Source organism: Cottoperca gobio, chromosome 17 (genome assembly GCF_900634415.1).
Source record: "Cottoperca gobio chromosome 17, fCotGob3.1, whole genome shotgun sequence".
NCBI lineage: Eukaryota > Metazoa > Chordata > Actinopteri > Perciformes > Bovichtidae > Cottoperca > Cottoperca gobio.
In genome coordinates, this window is record NC_041371.1 from 20233557 (window position 1) to 20256282 (window position 22726).

Here is a 22726-nt window from a genome sequence, read left to right on the forward strand (position 1 = left end):
CTGATTCAGTTTCAGGGTCATGGTATTGTGCATGCCGGGTCACTGTCACATTGGGACACTTGAATATAACAGAGCACCTGTTCTATTCCTACAAAGACAAGTCAAAATGAAAGTTAAAAAAAGAAGCATATTCAGAATTTTGCAAACCTTTAATTTCCTGTACACATTAATGAAATGTGTCATTTCCTTCATTAACACATAACTCTCTGTCTAAAATGTTACATTTGTCTGTATCTGAAAAACAAATGTTGATAAAGTACGATGACTGATGTTAGGGATTTCTTTTTTCACAAAGTGGCTCAATCTCGGAAGCGAGCTGAAATGAAGCAGAGCTACACTCAGAGCGTCTCGCTCTGGTTGAGCTTCAGGTTGGTGTAATATGAAGATGAAGCCAGGAGGAAGATGCAGTACTTCAAAGGGCATGTGTGTTCACAGAGCTGGACCAGATGTTATCGGACAGATGCTGCTGCTGTCCAGATGGATATCATGTACCAGAGCTGGAAAAAGCTCTTAAAAAATGTAACAGCTTAAATGTCTCTTGCGGAAAATACGTTTTAGTAATAGTAAAATTAACCCACATGGGGTTAAAAGATTATACAATCTAAAATCACCACATGTTAATGTTGCTTTGTTATTTTCAGATCCGTTACTCCCGGTATGTTGATACCACACACTCGACTGCAATTTCAGGTTGTTATTCGCTGATGAGTTTTTATTTCCCTGAATGAAGGACTTTCTAAATATTGATTTGAGGCTTCATGGAAGGAAACATTCACTTCTGTACTTTGAAACTGAACGCTGCACGAGGAAATGTTATTCATGCGAGACACTGTGACTTTCTTATTTTCTTCCAAATCAACCTCTCAACAGTCTTGAATACTACTTTCCACAAAACCATGAAGCTGACATCCTGAATGGGCACAGAATACGAAGTGTCATAGCAGAGAGTAAGTGAAACTGCTGCTTCAGAACCACATGCTGCGTTTGTTAGGACGACGTTATGCCATGATTAGTTGTTTTGATCACTAGGAGGGCTGATGGTTTTGAAACCATGCTGCTTTTTGCCTATTACTCTTTGTTTAAAATTACAATTGGAACATTTACATGAAATTAAAGTGAAATAGACAAATATTTGAAAACATTGAGACCAGAACACATATTTCTGTTTTGTACGGAAGAGCATTAGGGCCAAAAATAATCTTCCTTGTCTGATTTATGTTTTCTAATGGCTGGCACTAATACTGAAAGTTCGACTTTATTCTCAACATTTCAACTTTATTCTTAAAATGCAAAATAAATTAAAAATCTTCCTCTTCTCAATGTTTTCGCTAATGTTTTATGCCTGGCCCTATACTCTTCTGTTTGCTGCTATATGCAAAAGTCACAAAAAACACACATGACCCAAAAATAAAAAGCAGTTTAATATGGAACAGAGAATCACTGAATATATTTTAGCCTAACATGCAAACTACTGCATGTTGCGCAGCTACACTTGGAATTGAAGCTCAGTTTATATAAAAATCTAGAAAGAAAAACAAAAAGGAGTTTCATGTGATGACTGATGGGCCACTTCGGCCCGTCCTGTGATGGAGCTGGGAGATCTTCAGAGCGATAGTTGCCAGGGGTGCCAGCATCACCTGTCCCAAACAAGGATGATATGGTCAGAGACTCAATCACCTGGCTGCCAGATGCCACTGATGTATTTCTTCATTAATATCTAACTATAAGCAGAAATATACTGTTTACTGAAACATAGCTAAATTTCTCAGAACTCTAAACACAAAACTGAAAAGAGTCAAAACTCCACAAATGTCTGCACTCAAAACAAACAAACATGTTCTCTCTTCTCGAAACTGATCCTTTGCACCTAAACGATACACGCATCTTATATGAACATCTCTTAAAGAGCATCAACTAAACACTGTTGTGATCATTTTAAAACACACATTCAAACAAATTATTTAAAGAAATGTAGAATTCTTTGTCGTCCCAAAAGAGATTTCAATGTTATGGTACATAGAGTATAGAGACTGTAGCCATATTGTAATACAATACTGTGAATATATCGTGTAAATATTGCATTGACACAATCATTGTATGAGCATCAGATACAATGAGCTCCAATTACCGTTAACTTACAATCCTGCTTATGATGAGTCGTGATGTAAACTCATAGTTAATGATGCAACATTGTGTTCTGAGAATACACAACTGGTCCCTATTTAGGCAAATCTCACAGTAATTGCACTGACAAGCTAAATGAGAAATACTACAGTAAGAACATGTTGAGATGATGGTAACAAAGTAATGTACGTGTTGCTGTAATGCACTCCTCCTTCCTCTTCCTCTCTGTTCTTCATGCTGCTCCATTTCTTTCACCAAATACGTAAAGGTCACCTGAGGCCTTTTGCGTGCTCTGGCACATGGCTGGAGTGTTTTTCCAACTGAGTTTGAACAGGTGGGGCGTGAGTGACACCGATTGCTAATTAGTGAGCATGTGACACTTTGAAGGGCAGTGTTTTTTTCCCAGGCGAACAAAGTGTATTAAATGATCCAATTTGTGCTTAGACTTTTGAAATTTGAAATTGATTTTGAGTGAAAACAATGTAAATGTGCTTAGCATCTGGAGTCCTGTTAATACATGAGCTCCAAGTTTTTTAGAATAGTTCATATTATGTGTGTACACAATGGAGAACACCTGTAATAAAACAGTTAGGGTCTGATGTGAACCACACAGCACTATCAACACCTCATATAGTGCAACATCGTGAGACATGCTTCCTGCAAATCACAAGACTTTTAGTTTTTTAGTATCGTAGACTATTTGGCCGGAATTAGACAATTTACCTGTGAGTCTTCAAAGATTTGCTCCTTCTCATAGCTGTCTATGTAGATTCGAACTGTCGCCCCTGTGCTACCTGTCCCACTGAGTCTGTAGATGATTCGAGAACCATCAGAGAAGATTATCCGTAGACCCTGCGGAGAAAACAGCCCAATACAGACGTGTGTGAAGCTTTTAGAATGTGCAAGCACAGCTGAGTAGCTCCAGTGACCACTGGTTACAACCAGCATCTGCACACATGTGTGTCATGTACCTGGTTCCTGGAGATGCTGCCGTCCACCGGGTCTGTGTACTCAAAGTTGTCTGCTTTTTCCACTTGGTAGATTTTGTCCTCCACAGCAAATCTCTGCTTCACAAAGGACTTGTCGGCGATCATGATCTCCAAATCCTCCATCATCTCACAGGCTGCGTCGATGTCTACGTTCTCATAGTCATATCTGGACACAAAACAACAGCAGTTAATAACAGGAAGGATGCTTTATCGTTGTGCGGTTGTATGTAAGTATATTATCTTGATGAAGGTTCAACATTTTACAGTAAATTAAAACTTAGAAAAAGAGGACTCTAACTTAGATTCCCTGATAAAAAAAACATTGCTATAAATAACCAGCAAATATATATTTATTTCATAATGCAGTGTGTTTACCAAGGCCGTAATTATAAAATATAGGGTGAGACATCTTCCCAAAATATTCGAATATACTCAAAATATATTGCTAAAAACGATTTAAAATAAATAAATAATATTATAAATAAATATAATAAATAGATCTGCGGTTTGTCCAGGGGGTGTTGCCAGAAGTCTTCGCACAGTAGACTATAGGACAGGTCGATTTGTTCTTGAAATATTCTGACTTTATTCTCATAATCTCAGACACAGATATACGGGATCTGTTTTGAATGTGCAGAAAGCTTTGAACATGAAAAGGAATCTTGCTGAAACTCATATGAGCTGTTAAAGTCCAGGGGTTTATAAAGCAGTTGAAATGAATGAATGTATCATTGACGTGAATCAGTGCCACATGCGTTTAAAGAGGTTGCTTCCCCAAACTAAAGACACAAAAGGGGAAGGAAGAGTAAATCAGGTGCTGATTCAGCAGAGGTAACATGACATGAGTAAAACATTGATCTACAGAAGAATAAATATTTTAAAGTAATGCAGTGCCTGAGAGCTTTACTGCATTATATTCCAATACATTTATAATTGTCACCTGGCGCCTGAATTTAGTTTTTTCCTTTACATAAAAGACATTTCCACCATAAATTGATGTGTAAAAAACTCATCAAAATGCAGGAAAATAAGTGTGAGGCTCAGAATGTTCTGGGGGAGAATATTTATAACTTAATGGTTTTAATTTCATACTATAGGCGGATATCATGAGCTTCCAGATGATTATATATTTGGTTACAGTAAGGGCTGGTTTCCACATAGGCAAATAAAGAAAATTCAGGAAAGCATTGACATCATCATCTTTTTATATTTAATTTACTAGACAGCTGCTTGAAAGAATGTGTAATGACACATGTGTTCCACTAGGTGTCAGTCGTGTCATGTTTGTGTCTTCTGAACTTGTATCATCAGTTCTAGCTCAGTAACCACTAATTCACTGTTTTTTGGTAACTTTTGATGGATACAGAGCAATAAAAAACAACACAGGTGTGTCAACAGCTCACCTGGTGAAGTAGTTTCTTCCATATTTTAGCCAGTGGTCCTTCAGGATGTCCTCCACACTCTGCCGTCTAGCAGCCAGGATGGACAGCCATGCCAGCACGGCCCACAGCCCATCCTTCTCACGAATATGGTCTCCACCTGAAAAAAGATATGTAATAAAATGTTATTAAATTAGAGTCTTCTCCCCCCCCCCACACACACTAAGTTAATTCAAATCTTTTGATCTAATAACTTGCTGAAGAGATACAGTACCTGTACCAAAGCTTTCTTCTCCACACAAAGACAGTCTACCTGCGTCCATTAGGTTCCCAAAGAATTTCCATCCAGTGGGAGTTTCATACAACTCTATCTTTGTTGCTTTGGCTACTCTGCAGAAAACACAACGAGAGAGTACAGTGAACCTTTGAGACATAAAATATACATTGTTACTATTAAATGCAATGATATCATCTTATTTAAATATTTACTGTAGTAGTAATAGTAATAGTACTAGTTAGTTTGACCGTGGCTTCAACTTGGAAAATCCCAGCCTCATTAGTGTGAATCTTTCCATATCTCACAGCTCCCTTCACTTTCCATTCTCGGGGTCACGATTCAGAACGTTCCTGATTCAAACTGGACTCTGGATTCACTACATAAGGGGGCTAATTTCAGGATCTACTTCAGTTCGCTCGGCACTAATAAAATAATTATGGCTTGGTAGCAGAATAAAGTGCGATTAAGATTATGGAGTTAGTTCAAATTCAAGTTGTATAAAAAAATAAAAATACTGCCTGTTACATAAGTAAAACTGATAGGCTGAGTCCAGCTGCCTTTATATTTCTCAGAAACTTGTCAACTTCAAAAATAAATTGTTCATAAAATAACATATAAAACTGGTATTTTCTGTTATTCTTCAACAAATCGCACAATAATGTTTGACACCACTTTGACTTGGTGTGTATAATTACTGTCCATCAGTAGCAATATCTGGGTTGTTTTGTAGAAATACAATTATTTTGTTGTCAATTTACCCCCACTCCTACTCATTGTTTGTGGAAGTGATGTGAAAGTCATGCTGTATTCTTTACCTGTCTAAGGCTGCGCTGGTGGGCATGCTGCGGGCGAAGCCTCTCACCCCTGTGTGCTGGAAGTATGGGATGCAGAAGATGTTGTCAGCAATCACAGCCACGGAGTCAGGCGGTGTGAGGAAGAAGCCATGCTTACCAAGTATCATGTTACGGTCCTAGAAATCCACACAGACTGGGGTTAGAAGTGAAGTTTATTTTTGATATGAAGAAAGAGACAATAGCACACGTACCCCGTCACCATCAAATGCTGCACCAAAATCATACTGTCCGTCTCTCATGCTGTCAACCAGATCTGCAGCGTAGGTGAGGTTAGGATCTGGGTGTTGACCTCCAAAGTCCTCCAATGGGACACAGTTGATGGCAGAATTGGCAGGACAGCCCAGCTCCTCGCAGAGTATTCTGCTCACATACGGTCCTACCACTGGGGAGCAGACAGATGGGACAGTAAGGGGATAAAGTATAAAGACAATGGTGAACTACTGAAGTGAAACATGTTGTACGATACGAAGTGGCACTCTTGGCAAATCTAAAACACTAAAAGAACATCAACTTGTGTTGCTCTGTTTAACGCAACAGTTCAACACTATGGTGAAAACAGTTATTTGCTTTATTGTCAAGAATTAGACGAGAAGATGAACTCCACTCTCACAGTAAGTATCAGAGGCCGTATATAAGATGTGGATGTAATCACCCATTGATTTGTGCACTAGAGTTTGGAGGTCTCGCGTTTGCCATTTTGGCCGTCGCTACATTGGTTTTTGGTCGTCACCATCTTCGTTTTTTGCAACGAAAAGTAACATAAGACGGTGGAGCTAAGTACAACCGAACGCTGATTAAGACATTTTTAGGCGACCAAAATGTTACAATTAACTTTCATGAACTGAAAACACTGTGAAAGGGTTAAAGTTCACAAGGTAGCCCCGTCTTAAAGCGTACCCTGCTTTATCGTCTATTTTACTCTAAATGTGACCTTAAATTACAAAATTAACATCCTGCTGTATTGAAAAAGACTTGAAACTTGCAATTGAGACCTTAAACTTATAAGAAAATGTGAGAAGTCGGGTCATTATCTCAGACTTCTCTAGACTTCTATGCAATCAAACTTCTTTTTGCAACCAGTGGTTCCCCTGCTGGCCATTTGAAAGAATGCAAGTTTAAGGCATTCCTGCATTGCCTTCACTTTTGGAAACCGCAGAGTGCAGCTTAGTATATATGAAGCTCCTGCCAGCAGCCGGTTAGCTTAGCTTAGCACAAAGACTGGACACTGGGAAACTGCACGGCAAGCTCTGTTTGAACAGTAACAATATTGACTATCACCACAAACAAGTTATGACGTGCTAATTAATAATGTTGCTATGTTTTAAAAGTGATTGAATTGGAGACAAAGTCAGGGGCTGCAGTGATAGGGGCGTGGTAGCTCGTAAAAAATGTATTTCCTATAAATACCAATACTCACGACTTCCTGTGAAGGGGTGGTGAGAGGGATGCAGGGACTGTTCACGTATTAGTTTCAGTTTCAATGTTTGGGGACGCTCTAAATAGCTTTAGTAACCTGATTCTTATCTTTCTTATCTTTCTAAAGTCAACAGTTCCTTTAATTTACTCCAATGTTATATTGAAGCCTAGAACAACACTTTATTTATGTTTAAAAAATATATTTTTTTACAATAAAAAGAAAAATGTAATTCTAATTAATTCTTATTCATCTTAACATGAGCATCCTCTTGTTTTTCCTGAAAACCATTGAGTCATTAAAAAACAAGTCAGTATTGCACTTAAGTACACTTTACCTGGCCTTTTTCAGTTATTTTTCTTTTTTTTGTTTAACCTAAACGTTTAAGTATTATTACACTGCTACTATAAGGGAAGTTTTTAATTTTAGGGAAAGGATTTGCGTAGTCATCTACCACTGCCTGTTTACCTGTGTTATAACATACTGACTTAATTAGATAGTGAAAGGGGAGAGGAACAGAAAGAACAAAGATAATTCAAACTTATTAAAAGCCCATTATACTTATTATACTGCACACTCAAGGAAAGCTATACAGTAAGGATGCCTCTGAGCAATTTTTCAAATGTTCAAACAAGTCGATTCAAAATCTTTTAAGGCAAAATTTCTTTGTTTGGACGTTGTTGTCATTCGGTCACTTGTTTTCAGAGTAACAGATAATATGTTGATTACATACTCTTGGTAAATACCCTCTCACCTCCATGCATGGCATCCAATCTTATCTTGATGTGGTCTTCGCCAGATAGAAGCTCCTTCAGCGCAGCAAAGTCAAAGATGTTCCTCAACAAGTTCGCGTAGGATTCCACAGAGTCCACAATTTCCACTGGACACAAACACAAATGAGAAACAAAATTGCATTTTTAATCTATGAATTTACATGGCATCATAAACATTCAACAACTTCAACAATCTCATCGTCTAGTCTAGTCTTGATCCAGAGGTTTTAGCCAACTATAGGCCGATATCTAATCTTCCCTTTCTCGCTAAGATCCTTGAGAAAGCAGTTGCAAAACAGTTGTGTGATTTTTTACATAATAATAGTTTATTTGAGATTTTTCAATCTGGATTTAGAGTTCATCATAGCACAGAGACTGGTACTGTTGAAAGTTACCAATGACCTTCTATTGGCATCAGACAAAGGACTTGTCTCTGTTCTTGTCTTGTTAGACCTCAGTGCTGCTTTCGACACTGTTGATCATGACATTCTACTACAGAGACTGGCACATTGTGTTGGCATAAAAGGAACCGCACGAAGCTGGTTCAAGTCCTATTTATCTGAGCGATCTCAATTTGTATGTATTAACTGATAAATCCTCCATGACAGCCAAAGTCAGTCTTGGAGTCCCGCAAAGTTCTGTACTTGGACCGATTCTATTCACCTCATATATGCTTCCTTTGGGCAATATTATAAGGAACCACTCTATAAACTTTCATTGTTATGCGGATGATACCTAATTATATCTATCAATTAAACCAGATGAAACCAATCAATTGGCTAAACTTCAAGCATGCCTTAAGGACATAAAACTTGGATGTCTAGCAACTTTTGATGTTAAACACAGACAAAACTGAAGTTATTATACTTGGCCCTAAACGCCTCCGAAACGCATTTTCTAATGACATAGAAGCTCTGGATGGCATTAACTTGGCCTCCAGCACCACTGTAAGGAATCTTGGCGTCATCTTGAATCAAGATCTGTCGTTTAACTCCCACATAAAACAAATCTCAAGGACTGCCTTCTTTCATCTACGTAACATTGCAAAAATAAGACACATCCTGTCTCAAAATGATGCAGAAAAACTAGTCCATGCATTTGTTACTTCAAGGCTGGATTACTGCAACTCATCGTTATCAGGTTGTCCCAAAAAGTCGCTTAAGACTCTTCAGTTGATCCAAAATGCAGCGGCACGTGTATTGACAAGAACAAGGAAACAGGGATCATATTACTCCTGTATTAGCTGCTCTGCACTGGCTCCCGGTAAAATACAGAATAGAATTCAAAATCCTTCTCCTGACTTACAAATCAATTAATGGTCAGGCTCCAGCATATCATAAAGATTTCATAGTACCTTATAAACCAACTAGAGCATTGCGCTCCCAGACTGCAGGGTTACTTGTAGTTCCTAGAGTCTCTAAGAGTACAATGGGAGCCAGAGCCTTCAGCCATCAAGCTCCCCTCCAGTGGAACCAGCTTCCAGTTTGTCTGTCTGTCCTGGGAGAGGGATCCCTCCTCAGTTGCTCTCCCTGAGGTTTCTTCCATGTTTCACCCTTTAATTATGGGGTTTCTTTTAGGAAGTTTTTCCTTGTGCGATGCGAGGGTCTAAGGACAGAGGGTGTCGTAACCTGTACAGTCTGTAAAGCACACTGAGACAAATGTATCATTTGTGATATTGGGCTGTATAAATAAATTTGATTTTATTTGATTTGACATTCAAATAAATGCAGAAAAGTTTTAGGGCCAGACATAAGGGGGAAGAATTTAGTTTATTTATTTATTTTGCATTCCAAAAATAAAGACGAAATGTTGAGAATAAAGACAAACTCTCAGTTTATGCACTGATGCTAGTAGTTTGATTTATTCTCAAAAGTTTGACATTTATTCTCAATATTTCGATTTTATTCCCAAAATGCTCTTCTGTACCAAAATGTGTCATATGACCGATTCATGAAGTAAGTCAGATTTTACATTTTCTTTTATAAATTGAATTCCACATATCTACATATTTATATATTATTACAGTATTTAATTCCACTGTACAGTATTTAAAATGTTACATTCTGCTTTATTATATTCAATTTTTTTATCTAGATATTTGACTTATTATTACATGATACTTGCACCATTATGTCTCTTGCATTGTATTACTTTATTTCTTTTTTATGTCTTAGGTATACTGTATGTTGCATTGGTGGGGAATTTTCGGGCATTTGACAATAAAGCATTTGATTTGATTAAAAAAAAAAAATGTAGCAAGCTTCTTCAGGGAATAGTATCCACCCACCAGCCTTTTTTCTCTCATTGCCTCTATCTTCGTCTAATTTGAAGTGAAGGGTGACAGACTAATGGTGCGCTTCACCTGTGAAGGGTTTGAACTTGTTCTCCAGATCAAACATCTGTTTGCCCAGCGTTGTCAGGTCCACTTGCAGTCCGGGGCAGATGGCAAACTCCTCAATGGTTCTGCTGATCTGAAAGATCTTGTTGGTGACAGCCTCCTTGGCTGGGCCTGGATGCAGTAGAAAATCTCTGATATTACATTTAATATGTGTATGTACTGGCGTGCTATAGAACCACAGCTATACACATTCAGTATACTGGTGATAATATTGCATTGTTTGGAATATTTATTGGTAAAACCATGCAGATCTTTTCGATGAGCAAACTTCTCATTACTGTCTTTGACACATATCTGAATGAGGCCTCGTACAGCCTTGTTAACTTCTCCCTCAACACTATTTTTCACTTGGCCGATGCTCCTGCATGCGTCGGCCTCTACAGTTTCCATACCTCCATTTGCAGTATTGAACTTAATGCCAAAGTCTCCATCAGGTCCACCAGGGTTGTGGCTGGCAGTGAGGATGATGCCACCGATGGCTTTGTATTTCCTGATTACACAGGAGATGGCTGGTGTGGACATTATCCCGTGGTGTCCAATGATCATACGACCCACCTGAGGAAATGTCACACAGGTGTGTGTGTGTGTGTGAGTTGGCTGCCAGGAGTGTGTATCTTAATTTCTGAGTGGGGGAGGGGAGGTAATACCACTGAATATCAGGTTTGGTGTGTCATGCCTACTACTGGACTTTCCTTTAATGTTAAATAGTTATAGCAAGTTATATTATGTGTGAGGGTAATTTAAATCCCTCTTACCATCGTACCGAGAAATCACCAGGAGCTCAAAGGTTGTGTTATTTAAACCCTGGGACCACAGAGAGCTCATTACTGGTGCTGGCAAGACAGTAGAAAACAAGACTTTTCTATTTGAAGGAGCTGCAGTTACAGCAGCGACTAGCTGGTGTAATGGTGGGAAGGCAGAATATATCCTTTAATTTCTCAGAGTTACGTTGTTCTGCTGTCGTATTGCATTACACTGTCTTATGACTGCTCGTGACACACACACACACACACACACGTACATATATACAAATAAATATACAAAGTAAGTGAAACCTCCACCTATTAGGCAATTATTCCATAAGTATGGAAGTTCATTCTTGACCTCGGAAACACAGTAGTAGTTTGACAAAGCAAACCCAACTCAAGATCCACATAATGTTTTTTCAAGAACATTTCACATCGTCTTCTTCAGCAGATGGAGTTTGCTCGGTTGTCATGCAGAGGTGTCTGCTGACTTGCTAGTTCAGTAGCTCTTATGATACCATCCATAGCACTTCTACTACTTTAGGAGGACTGTGTAATATGGCTGAAAGCTCCACTAAGGGAGAGTAAGTGAGACTTGAGTTGGGATTTGTTTGTTTCAATGTCAACAAAAGATGAAAAAATATCAAGAATTTTAGGGCTCAACAATAACGATTGGCAGCGCCAGAACTCTCTAAAGGGGGAAAAAAATAATGAAACACAAAGTTTTTTCCAGAGCTGATGATGGAAGTAGCTAAGGAGTGAGCCATCTCGCTTCCTTCAGAACTCCAGATTGCAAAATTAAGATTAAACATGACAATTACCATTAGTGTTTATTGTTATTTGATAACTACCAATAAGTAAAACTATTTGAATAGGGGCAAGTAAAAATCTACTCTTGGCAAGTAGATTTCTGACCCACTTGCCCGACCAGGCGCACACACAGAGTCCTTGCATGTAAACTTTTAATACAATGCAAGTTACATGATATTTTTCCTTTACATTTATTAAACATCTATTTTATTTGGATTTATCAGATTACACCTTTAACCTGTTAATTATTATGGGTTATTATTATTATTATTATTATTATTATTATTATTATTATTATTATTATTATTATTATTATTATATTTCAATGAATTCTAATCCCCCTCTAAATACAACCATGTGTCAAAGGCTGTAAATGGATTACTAATGAGGCCGGTACAAATAATGACAAAGTGATAAGAACAGGTGACACATACACACCCACCCACACCCACGCATGAACAACAACGCACACTTACCAGAATGTACACACAAACAATCACACATGGGGACACTGACCCCGTTGGCAGCTGCCATCTGCACAATAACCTCAGTAGCAGTCCGGTTGAAGAAGCGGCCGTCTCCCCCCACCACCACTGTTGATCCCTGGCGGTCACGTAGGTCAATGGAGGAGAAAATACTCTGGATGAAGTTGTGTAGGTAATTCCTCCTGGACTGGAATACATAGACCTTTTTCCTCAGACCGTTGGTGCCGGGTCTCTGGTCGGAGTAGGGGGCTGTAGGGACAGTCAACACCTGCAGAGGACTGTTGTCCATTGTTTAAAATGAGAATCCAACGTAATGCAACGGCGTAGAGAGACAGACGTGCTGTTCAGAGGGAAATCCCCTGTCAGTTGACATGGGGAAGCATACACAGGGGCAGAATGGGAGGGTATGATCTGGACTCCTCCTGTTATTTCACTGGAAGCACAGGCTTACAGTGGTACTTCGGAAGCCCAAAATAACCTTTCAAACTAATGTGTGTGCAGAGGCAGGGGGAGTAACCAAAGACGCTCCTTCACACATGTGCAGGGAGATCACTGTCAAGGCTGCAGGCCCCGTCACAAAGAAGTGTGTTTGGGTGTGTCAGTACTGAAGTGTTATGGCAGCTATTTGTCCCTCTGTGAACGGCTGCAGCTGTGCTGGGAGTAATGATATGCAAAAAGAAGGATGGCATCGCTCATCTAGGAGGCACTAAGCCAGGGGTCTGCAACCACATGCGACTCTCTAACCCCTCTGGAGTGGCTCCCTGTAGCTTTGACAAAAACAGACAAAAACATGGAACTAAATATTTGTTTGTCTGTAACACCTCTTATCTTGGAGTTCGAGGTGATATTGTGACACTGAAAAAATAAAAAATGCAGCACATTCTACTGCGTCTACGGGTGTGTCAACTCTAATTGACATGCAGTACAATACAAGCAGAGTGGGAGGTATCTGCATGAGACAGAACAACTAGAGTTTAGTAAGGGCTCTAACAACACAGTACAAAAGAGTTTGGCATCACAGCCCCCCCAGTAAAGGTTTTAGCATGGAGCAATAGCATGAATATGCATTAGTCAATAATGTACTTTACTTATTATACATGAAAACAAAGTCAGAGTTTTTAGTTCAAGGAAGATATTACTCTGGGTCAAGTCTCTGTTGACATAAAAATACCGTTCTGTGCCCGACCAATGTCATGGCCCCCAACCCATTACAACAGATATTATAGACGTTTGATCAGGGTTTTCATTATGTTTTATGATAGCAAATAGATTTGTTGTGGGGTTCTGGACTGTGGGGTAACAAAGCAAGACATTTGAAGAAGTCACTTTAATTCTTGGAAACTGCTATGGACATAGTTTCACTATTTTCTGACACTTTTAAATCAATAAATTGAGAATGAATGATTAGCTGCAGCCCTTGTAACATCTTAAGATGACAGAGGAGGTACATCTTTAACATAGAAATAGAGTAGAAGGGACATTACTATTCAAATCAACGTACCATGACGGTCAGAGCGGCGGCATTTTTAATGTGTACTGTTGCCACTGCAACGATTGCAACGTTTTTGCAGCAAGTTGCAGTTTCACTAAGTCGAGGTTGTGCAGTAACGACGACTAAAAGCAGTGAAGTTGTAACGATATGACGCATAGAGAGCCAAAGTAATTAAGTAAAATGTAACAACAAATGCTTCATTGACACACTCTTGTCACAGGAAATCGTCAGATGTGTGATTACTTTGTTCAGCTCATGTGTTAGCTAGCTAACTTACTAATTCCACCTCACTCCCCGCCGCTCCAGAGAAGGACAAGCTACCGAGCTAACTAGCCAGCTATCTGTCTCCGGAGCTGAGTCCACGATTTACGATTTACATAACAACTAATGACAATTGACATTTTCTTTTGTACTAGTAAAATGACCTCATGATCTGTTCTACTCTCATTCTATTTATGTGACCTGTACAGTATTTCACAAAACAAATAACCACTTTTCAAAATAGTCAGAAAAATCCATAATGTAGCAGAACTGTTGTCTTTTGTATGCTTTTAATTTATTTTCTCCTTAGATGTATCTCCTGAGCCCTTCAAGGGGTCCCTCCCCCCATGTTGGGAACCACTGCTGTATACTGAGAGTCAATGTGACCCAATATAAAAACTGCTCACACATGCTGCATGTTTTATTTTCTTCTCCATAACTTCTGAGATACAGTGAGTGAAGATATGTTGTAACTGCTAACTGCATTAACCGCAAGAGGCCACTGTTTATGTTGAATGCAGTATTTTCGGAGGAGATAGTTGGTCCTGGATCACAGAAAGACGCCTGGCTCGGAAGAGACTGAAGTGGAGGAGATGGTTCTGGGAGAAGCCACGTGTTGTACAGAGATCTGGGTGAACTTGAGGGAGTAAGAATTCTTCCGGCCTGGCCTCCATTGAATCCCTCTCTTACGCTCTGAGCGCCCCTTAGGTCTCATGTGGAAATATCTCCCATTCAGGTTAGTGTCTCCGCAGGCATTGAACCACCATCCACCTGGAAGATGACAGAAATGACATGTTGTGCAGCTGATACTGGGTGACAAGTATTCATTATCCCCCCTCTTTGCATTACATGAGGGTAAACACGTCTCCTACATGTACACCTGCTGGACCTGTTAGAGGTGTACAGAGACGCCGTTATCTGTATCTGTTCAAACAACCACATGACCTGTCTCTGTATATACATACAATACAATACATTCAATTGATGACTTATGAAATATGACCACGTCTACACTGTATCATCATCATCTCTCTGTCAGAGTCGTATGTTGCAAACAGAATGGGCATTTTTATGTTGTGGCCAGCCACGATGATATTAATTCATTTGAGGAAATAACCGACGTTAACCGCCGAATAATAACAATAATAATAACTTCAGATAGAAGAGATAGATCTGTTTCCATCACAATGTTTGTGCTTTGCAGAATAACGTATTCGGTTACACGCCTAGTACCTGTGTAGTTGTGGGCACAGTTGGAGTCCTGGTGGTTGTCATTGTCCCTGTCCTTGGTGGAGAACATCATGCCAGAGTGGTTGCTCATGGGGTCCAGCAATTCTCCAGACAGATGCGTGAGGTGAATGGTGTAGTTGTTCTCAGGACCACTAAGGTTACATCTGTATTCGATGAAGCGCCTGCCCTGTTTCCAGTCTTCCAGCTGGATGTGAAGGACAGAGTTGACCTGAGCGGCTAGAGAGTGGATCTTTCTGAGCCCCAGCCAAAACTCTCCTGTTAGAGAAACATTATTAAGTGGTCAGACTGACGTGACTCACCAAGCACCTCAGAGAAGTCATGCACATACACGGACTTAGAGAGGTTATAAAATCGTAAATGTTATAATCATGATATACGCCAAGTAATTTAGAATTTGACAGTTGAGAATGAATTTTTCAACATTAAACAGATAATTAAGCTTAGCGTCTCGGAAAGAGAATAGTGTCACGGATTCACCTTGAAAATCTCCAAACCCATTTTCATACTTCTCCCAGATTTGATCAAAATTCACTGAGCCATCCCTCCTTCGCTGGATGACTGTTGCTCCATGATCTAAAATGGAAAAAATTGAAAAAACTGATGACTTCATTTAAAGTTATAATAGTTTATTAGTGATATTTTGTTGTTGTTGCAAATAGCTATTTAATGTATTTACATTCTGTAATTGCTTTTGTCTGTATTAGTTTTCATTGTTAGTGGCGGAGTCCACCATTTCAACACTGAATTCAAATTGCCTTTAAATGTATTAGAAATACAAAGGAAACAATTCATGCATGTAACCCACTCTCACAGCTGCATTAAAATGCAAACCCAATTTGCTACTGCTGCTTTACATTAAGGATTACAACTTTAAATAGATATAAAATAAAGCGTTAGACTCAACGAAGGATTAAAATGTGATTTTAAGTTAGAAAAAACTGTTGTGTGACGGTACAGTACCTTTGCTCATGTCACAAAAAGCCATGAAGGGCTCTGCTCCGGTGGGTCTGATGGCATAGAGGCCACTGGCTCGTTCCCCTCTGTTGAACAGGTCACTGCAGTCTGATGGCAGATCTATTTAAAAATGACCACAAGCATAATGTCAAACTTTTAACTGCCCTGCATAAAAATAAGCTTTAAATCTGGAGCAGAGAAGTGGAAGTGCACTTGTGACCAGACGGTCAACAGTATATATCTGCAGCATTCGCAGGAAAAAAGTGTGCGGGATAATTGATTGCTCAGTAAGTGCTGAAACTGAGTGTACCAGGCAGACAGGTGTGAAACTGTATTAATGGGAAGCAGAAAACTACTGGAAATTGTGGAGATACATTCCTAAAATGATGAGAATTTTATGGCTTTCAGATATACTATACAACAAATAAAAGATACTAAATCCCTTATATCACATGACATTTCCTCATGTTTTATTATCCTTACTCATCATGTCGGTGGTGCTGGGAGAGCTTGAGGTCAGATAAGGGGTGAGTGTTGGTGCGTCACCGTTGAAGATTTCAGGCATCCTCTCAATGGTCTCTTGGGTCAATGTGTCGACTGTAAGCTGTGGAAAAATAGTCAAGGTAAGACTTTAGCATGCAGACATAATCCTTAGGCTGACCATAGAGAAATACAGTGGATTAAATAGCAATTCCACACATAATAATTTTTAGGTTGTTATTCTGCAAAGTAGAACTTTTCCAAAGTTTTTGAGATATTTTACATGAACAATATGAGTTTTGAGCTGTCAAGACCAAGGAAATTGCAAATGTATTATAACACTGAGGTACTGGCTGAGATTATAAAACATATGAACAACTAATTCATTATGTCTGCACCCTCCAAAGATTTAAAGTCTGAATTATATAGTGCAGTACCATGACTCCATTAACCTACCAGCACATCCAATGCCATGACGATGACAGCTCATATCTCAAAAAGCTAGCAAAGAATTATTTTAGGTAAATTTCCAGAAAACTGCATACTTTTACACAGCAACTAACTAAAAGGCCATGTGAGTGGGAATTCCCATCCAATAGAGTAGGGCATACCACTCAAAAGTTTGGCTCCCGATGACAACTGGTAGTGATCATTTAATTGGCTGATAGCATTCAAAGCGGGTGCCCCTTTAACCCTTTAACCCCCCCCGACCTTAACATTTTCCTACAGTCCCTAACATTTACCTTTTCCTCCATAATCTTGATCTGAAGCTTCTGGTGGTTGAGTTGGTCACTCTGCTCCTTCACAGCCTTCAGCAGCTCTGTGATGCTCCGCTCCTGGCTGTAAATCACTTCCTGAGTAGGGAAGAAAGTTGCAATCATGGGTTCACAAACTTTTTCTGCAGGGCCCCCCTGTCACAAACTTGTCCATGTTATGCTAGCAGGGCTCAAGTTTTGCCGCGCCTCCGCTGCAATAGCTCTGAGCCCCACCTAGGGGGCGCGCCCCCCACTTTGGGAACCACTGCGTTATTTAATTTCAGAATCACACCTCTGTCTGTCCTTGTTAAAAGCTTGAGGATACTTTTTGAGGATTTGTAGATGATTTATGTTTTTTTTCTGTTTTTTCTAATTTGTTCCTTTTTAGAAAATAATAGGTCGTCTAAATAACCATATCACCCAGAAGGAGTTAATGTGCCATGGCTTCAGAGGCATTTCCACCTCAGCAACAAGAAAGAAAATGCTTTCTAACAACAGGCGACTCACCCTGAGGCCAGTAATCTCTGTCAATTGTTCACTTGTCACCAAGCCATGTGACAGGCTGCTCAGTTTCTCCTCCAGCCCTTCCACCTTGTTCTGCAACTGGCTTTTCTCCTGCAGGATGTTGTCTACTTTGGAGTTGATCTCAAAAGACATGCCCTTGATCTCTTCGTTGTTGGCCTTCAGCACTACGGTGGTCTTCTTTAGCTCCTCTTCTTCCTCTTTAATTTCACTGGCTAGCACTGAGAGCTGGTAAAACGAGTGGTCAAAGATGTTGAGCTTCTGGATGATGTCGTTTATCTGTCCCTTTGTCTTCTGCACAAACTCCCGCAGGCTCTGACCCAGCTGGAGGAGGCCGTTCGCCAGAAGACGCACATCATCCAGAGCTGCAAAGCGGGAACGGGTTTCAACCGGGGCCTCGGGCTGGAGGACTAGCTGCTCCCCTTTGCCACAGAGGGCAGGGACACAGGCAGCAGCCAGGACCAACAATAAGGGAATTAGTGTAATTCTCATATTGTCGTTGTGCGGCTCGCTCCAGCTGTGTGTCGGTGATGTTAGGGGAACAACTGGCAGCTCTCTCCCTCCGCTGTGACCGGACAAAGACTGAGGATCCTCGGCTTTATACACTTTCTGGAATCTGGTCAATAATTAACTCGTTCATCTGATCAATATCACCATGGATGATGTAGTTTACTCTTGCTGAGTGGACTACTGAAAGTTCAGCTCAATTCAAATATCAGTGGAATATTTAGTCAACAATCAACCTTTATCAATGGAACAAGGAACTTTATTGATTTGACCACTTTTAATGTTGTAAAATGTATCATGCATTGCGTTAGAGTTCTTCTGCAATACATGTTGAACCCCGCTCTGAATTTAGTTTATTTAACTGGGTAGTTTGGATGTTTTGTAGTGGGGTTGTATGAGGTACTTATCTATTGTAAATGTATTACTACCTACAGTAGATGACGGTCGGCACGCCCCCAGTTTAGAGAAACAGACAAGAGTTTCCACATAGAAGCTAACAATGTCCTGCTGCGGACAGAGGCAGCGGCTAAACTTTCACTGCTTGACATGGCTGTAAGACAGCCCTCTCTGATGACGAACTGGAGCTGTTATCTATTTTCCTCTCAAAGCTACCAGATTCTATTAAAAAACAAAGGGGCTTGCTGGTCAACCGCTGCCTGGATTGATTAGTTTGTTTGTAGTGCTGGATATATATAGCATAAACAAACTAACTGATCAAAGTAGCAGTACACCAGCAACTCCCATGTTCTGCAAGGTAAAGTTACTATTTTTTTCAATGCTTGCCACTGCAGCAATGATAAGCCACAGTTTAAAAATAACAAACGAGAGCAAAGCCCCGCCCTTCACGAAACAGATCAGAGGAGAAACTGCGCAAAGCAAGCGGTAGACCAGCGGTGTCAAACTCAATCACAGAGAGGGCCACAATTAAAAACTGGGACTACGTTGAGGGCCAAACACGGTCCACATTTATTGAACAGGATACACATATTGGGTAAAGTACAAAAAGATATGGAACATATTTAGGTAGGCTACAATCTCTGTATGCACGTGTGTCAGAGCCAGATGTTTGGAATCTTTTCTTAGCTGTACAGTTTAATGTTTGGGGTTGGTTGGGAGTCAAGGTGTGCGTCAGTGAGACGACTCCTTTGTGGGTTTTTATTCATCTTCATCACAGAGAAAAGCTGCTCACACAGGTGTGTGCTTCTAAACATGCAGAGCATCTGAGCGGCATGAAGGCGGGTTGAGGCATTGTTTCTGGGATGAAACTTGGAAACTGTGCAGCGCCCACAGAGTCATACTTTGCCTTGAGTGTGTCGTTACACTGGAGGTCAATCAGCTCCATGTGGATGGTCACATGTGCTGTTTCCACGTCAACTGCAAACGGATTGCTGAACAGTTAAATTTTAATTTCTGAGCAGCAAAGTCGGCAAATGCACAGTCGGGAACACAGCAGTGGAGATGGTTTGTCAGTGTTTGGAAACACGTAGTGACCAAAGTTTCCTTGCTGCATCAGAGTCTCCCACAGGCAGCTCGACTTGGAAAGCTTTCACTGCATCATACATGTCTGTGATCACACGGCCCTGAAGCTGCAAGTTTAACAGTGAGATACTTCATTATGTCGCACATAAAGGCCAGCTCACATCGCCACTTTCGTCCCAGAGATCTGTGGTGTGTTTCCCTTTGCTTTCCAAAAACTGCCAGATTTCTTCACGCAAAAAATCTATTCAGCACTTTCCCTCGACTCAGCCATCCCACCGCCATGTTCAGAATGTATCTCCTCAAGAAGAGACTTAAAGTTTCCTGTCTGTGTTACGGTGCTTATTACATGTTCCAGCTCCAGAGCTTTACAACACAGCGCTTCCTGGTGTATAATGCAGTGATACACCGTCAGCTCACCTGCACAGTTCTCCCGCTGCATCTTCTCCCGCATCCTCTCCACTTATCCGCTCTTTTCATCACATTGCAGGCGCTCCGTCTGTCGTCAGTCCCGTCAGTTTGTCCCGGGGCAGTTTCATTTTGCACACATTTAGATACTTCCTCAAATATGTATTTTCCCGTGGTTGTGCCATGCATTTATTTAATTACCAAAACCGGCGGGCCAGTTATGATAGACATGTGATATTTTCTCGCGGGCCGGATATAATTGTGGCCTTGAGTTTGACACCAGTGCAGTAAACACTGAAACGTGCACATAAATTAGATAAATAACGTAAGCGTTTAGTTTATTTAATAAAAGAGCACCTGTTCAATAAAACACTAATAGCGCTTTTAGTACTCGGATACGTGTTATACTTAAAAAATGCACACATAAAGTTGCGTTCAATTTTATAAGATATATGGCTCTCAAGGAAATACATAAAAAAATATTTGGCTTTTATGGCTCTCCCAGCCAAAAAGATTCCCGACCCCTGCTCTAAACTAAAGCTGTTTTCCTCTCAGTCAGTCAGGACAGTGTGACATAGTGTTTACAACTGACCTGTAGTTACTTGTGCTGAGGTCACGGCTGGTCTCTGTTATTGTTGAGTGGCTGGTTTATTTTTAAAAAGTTAGATGACCCGATTTACATATAGAATCAATTGAGAATTATGAGATCATGGTTTTGCAATGTTTAGTTTCATTTGTTTTGATCCAGCAGTGTGTAAGTGCTTTGCAAGTATATATACATGCATTATCACTAGGAAACAAGCATTGCTGCTCAAAAAGGAAATCTAGCAAAATGGACTGTTTGCATACTCTATGTAAAAAGTGGACGTTGTCACAGTGACATCACCCATTGGTTTGAGAATACGGTTTTAAGGCCTCGAGTTTAGCATTTTGGCCTTCCTCACCTTGTTTTTTGGAACACATTTTTAGCTTTTATGAATGGAAAACACACTGTGTGAAAGAGTTGAAGTTGTAATGAGAAAAAACGTAGAGCACCCAATCCGTAAACACCGTGTTAGCGACCTGTCAATCACAAAGTAGCCCCGCCCTAAAGCATACATGGCTTTATCGTCTATTTGACTCTAATTGAGACTAAAATGAACAAAATGAACATCATGCTGTATTGAAGAAGACTTAAAACTAGCAATCGAGACCATAAACTCTTCAAGAAATGTTTTACTGAGGTAATAAATCAAATGAGAAGTAGGGTAATTTTTTTCATAGACTTCCATTCAAACGGACATTCAAAGTCGCACACAGCTGGCCATTAGAAAGAATGCAGGTTTAAGGTATTTCCGCCTTAGCTTCACTTTTCAGACCCGGATTTATTGTTTGCACCATAAATCTAAAGACAAAAATGTTACCTGATTCTACATGTTGCATCTTATTGATATAATAATTTCTTCACCTCCCTACAGTGAAACACCAAAGCCTGCATAACTGCATAATTTTCACTCTACACACAATGTAAGAAAACAAGTGGCTGAACTGTGGTGCATGCTCCCTTGCAAAAGAGTGGGAGTATGAGCTGATTTATGACTGCCTCTACACAGGGTGATGACCCATGTTCTCCTCTGTTAAATGTTAACAACCAATGTGAGGGCAGGGATGCTTGAGGCCCGACAGTGTGTACACAGTAAACATGGTCCACAACCCTGACTTCAGCACGAGGCCTTGCTCTCTGCAAGGTAAAATGTATGTGGCCCACATTCATGAATCATGTGACACAGCAGCAGTATTTGAACTTCAAAGAGAAAGGGGCGTACAATAAAGGGGCGTAGGTGAAGAACAGAAGAAGGGGAGTGAGCCAGTGATCTACAAGTACAAGGGTTGGAGGTGGAATATTGTGCTCATGAATACATATTTACATAATTTATCATTGGACATTGTGCTTCCATTGGTTATTACACATAAAAACATGCTCAAACCTCTGATGAACTCTACGGTCCCACTATTTGTCACTTTCAATAGGGCTCAGGCCACATGCAGAATCCTCCCAAATAAAGTGTTGCTGGAACTAATTCTAAAACCCAGGAATTATTTTTGGACTTCCAGTTCCCTTGTCCTAAAGTCGATAGCTTTTTTAAAATGTTTTTTTAGTTAGATGCTTGAAATTAATTTTGTGATCAACACAAGCTTAAGAGATTTTCCCGTTTTGTCCTACTTAAAAAAAAAAAAAACAAGTGGCTAAAGGAGAATACTAAACATCAGCACACCGAACACTAGTTGAGCTTAGTGGTGGTGACGTGAAATAAGTTTATAACGTAACAATAGCTTTTAACTTCTGCCGATTGCATTTATGCTAAAAAAATCATAAAAGTGGTGTTCATTT

At 40.0% G+C, this 22726-nt stretch overlaps 2 protein-coding genes across 3 annotated transcripts; both read right to left on the minus strand.

Moving 5' to 3' along the window:
* Positions 1-1401: 1401 nt before the first annotated feature.
* On the minus strand, positions 1402-12623 carry LOC115022492 (phosphoglucomutase-1-like). Of its 2 annotated transcripts, none has more exons than XM_029453486.1 (11): positions 12281-12623; positions 10601-10763; positions 10173-10319; positions 7792-7917; positions 5815-6005; positions 5585-5739; positions 4767-4882; positions 4517-4652; positions 3096-3279; positions 2848-2976; positions 1402-1637 (listed from the first exon to the last, which is right to left on the minus strand). In XM_029453486.1, exons 1-11 carry the CDS (start codon positions 12536-12538, stop codon positions 1548-1550), a joined length of 1695 nt encoding a protein of 564 aa, XP_029309346.1. In that variant the 5' UTR covers positions 12539-12623; the 3' UTR covers positions 1402-1547. The 2 variants fall into 2 exon arrangements, with proteins under 2 accessions (XP_029309346.1, XP_029309347.1); XM_029453487.1 differs by having other exon boundaries at positions 12241-12364.
* A 1755-nt stretch (positions 12624-14378) lies between these two features.
* On the minus strand, positions 14379-18456 carry LOC115022571 (angiopoietin-related protein 3-like). The gene is made up of 7 exons (XM_029453604.1): positions 17950-18456; positions 17431-17541; positions 16691-16811; positions 16214-16327; positions 15731-15826; positions 15236-15508; positions 14379-14773 (listed from the first exon to the last, which is right to left on the minus strand). The coding sequence occupies exons 1-7, from the start codon at positions 18454-18456 to the stop codon at positions 14553-14555; spliced, it is 1443 nt and encodes a 480-aa protein (XP_029309464.1). The 3' UTR covers positions 14379-14552.
* Between the last annotated feature and the right edge of the window lie 4270 nt (positions 18457-22726).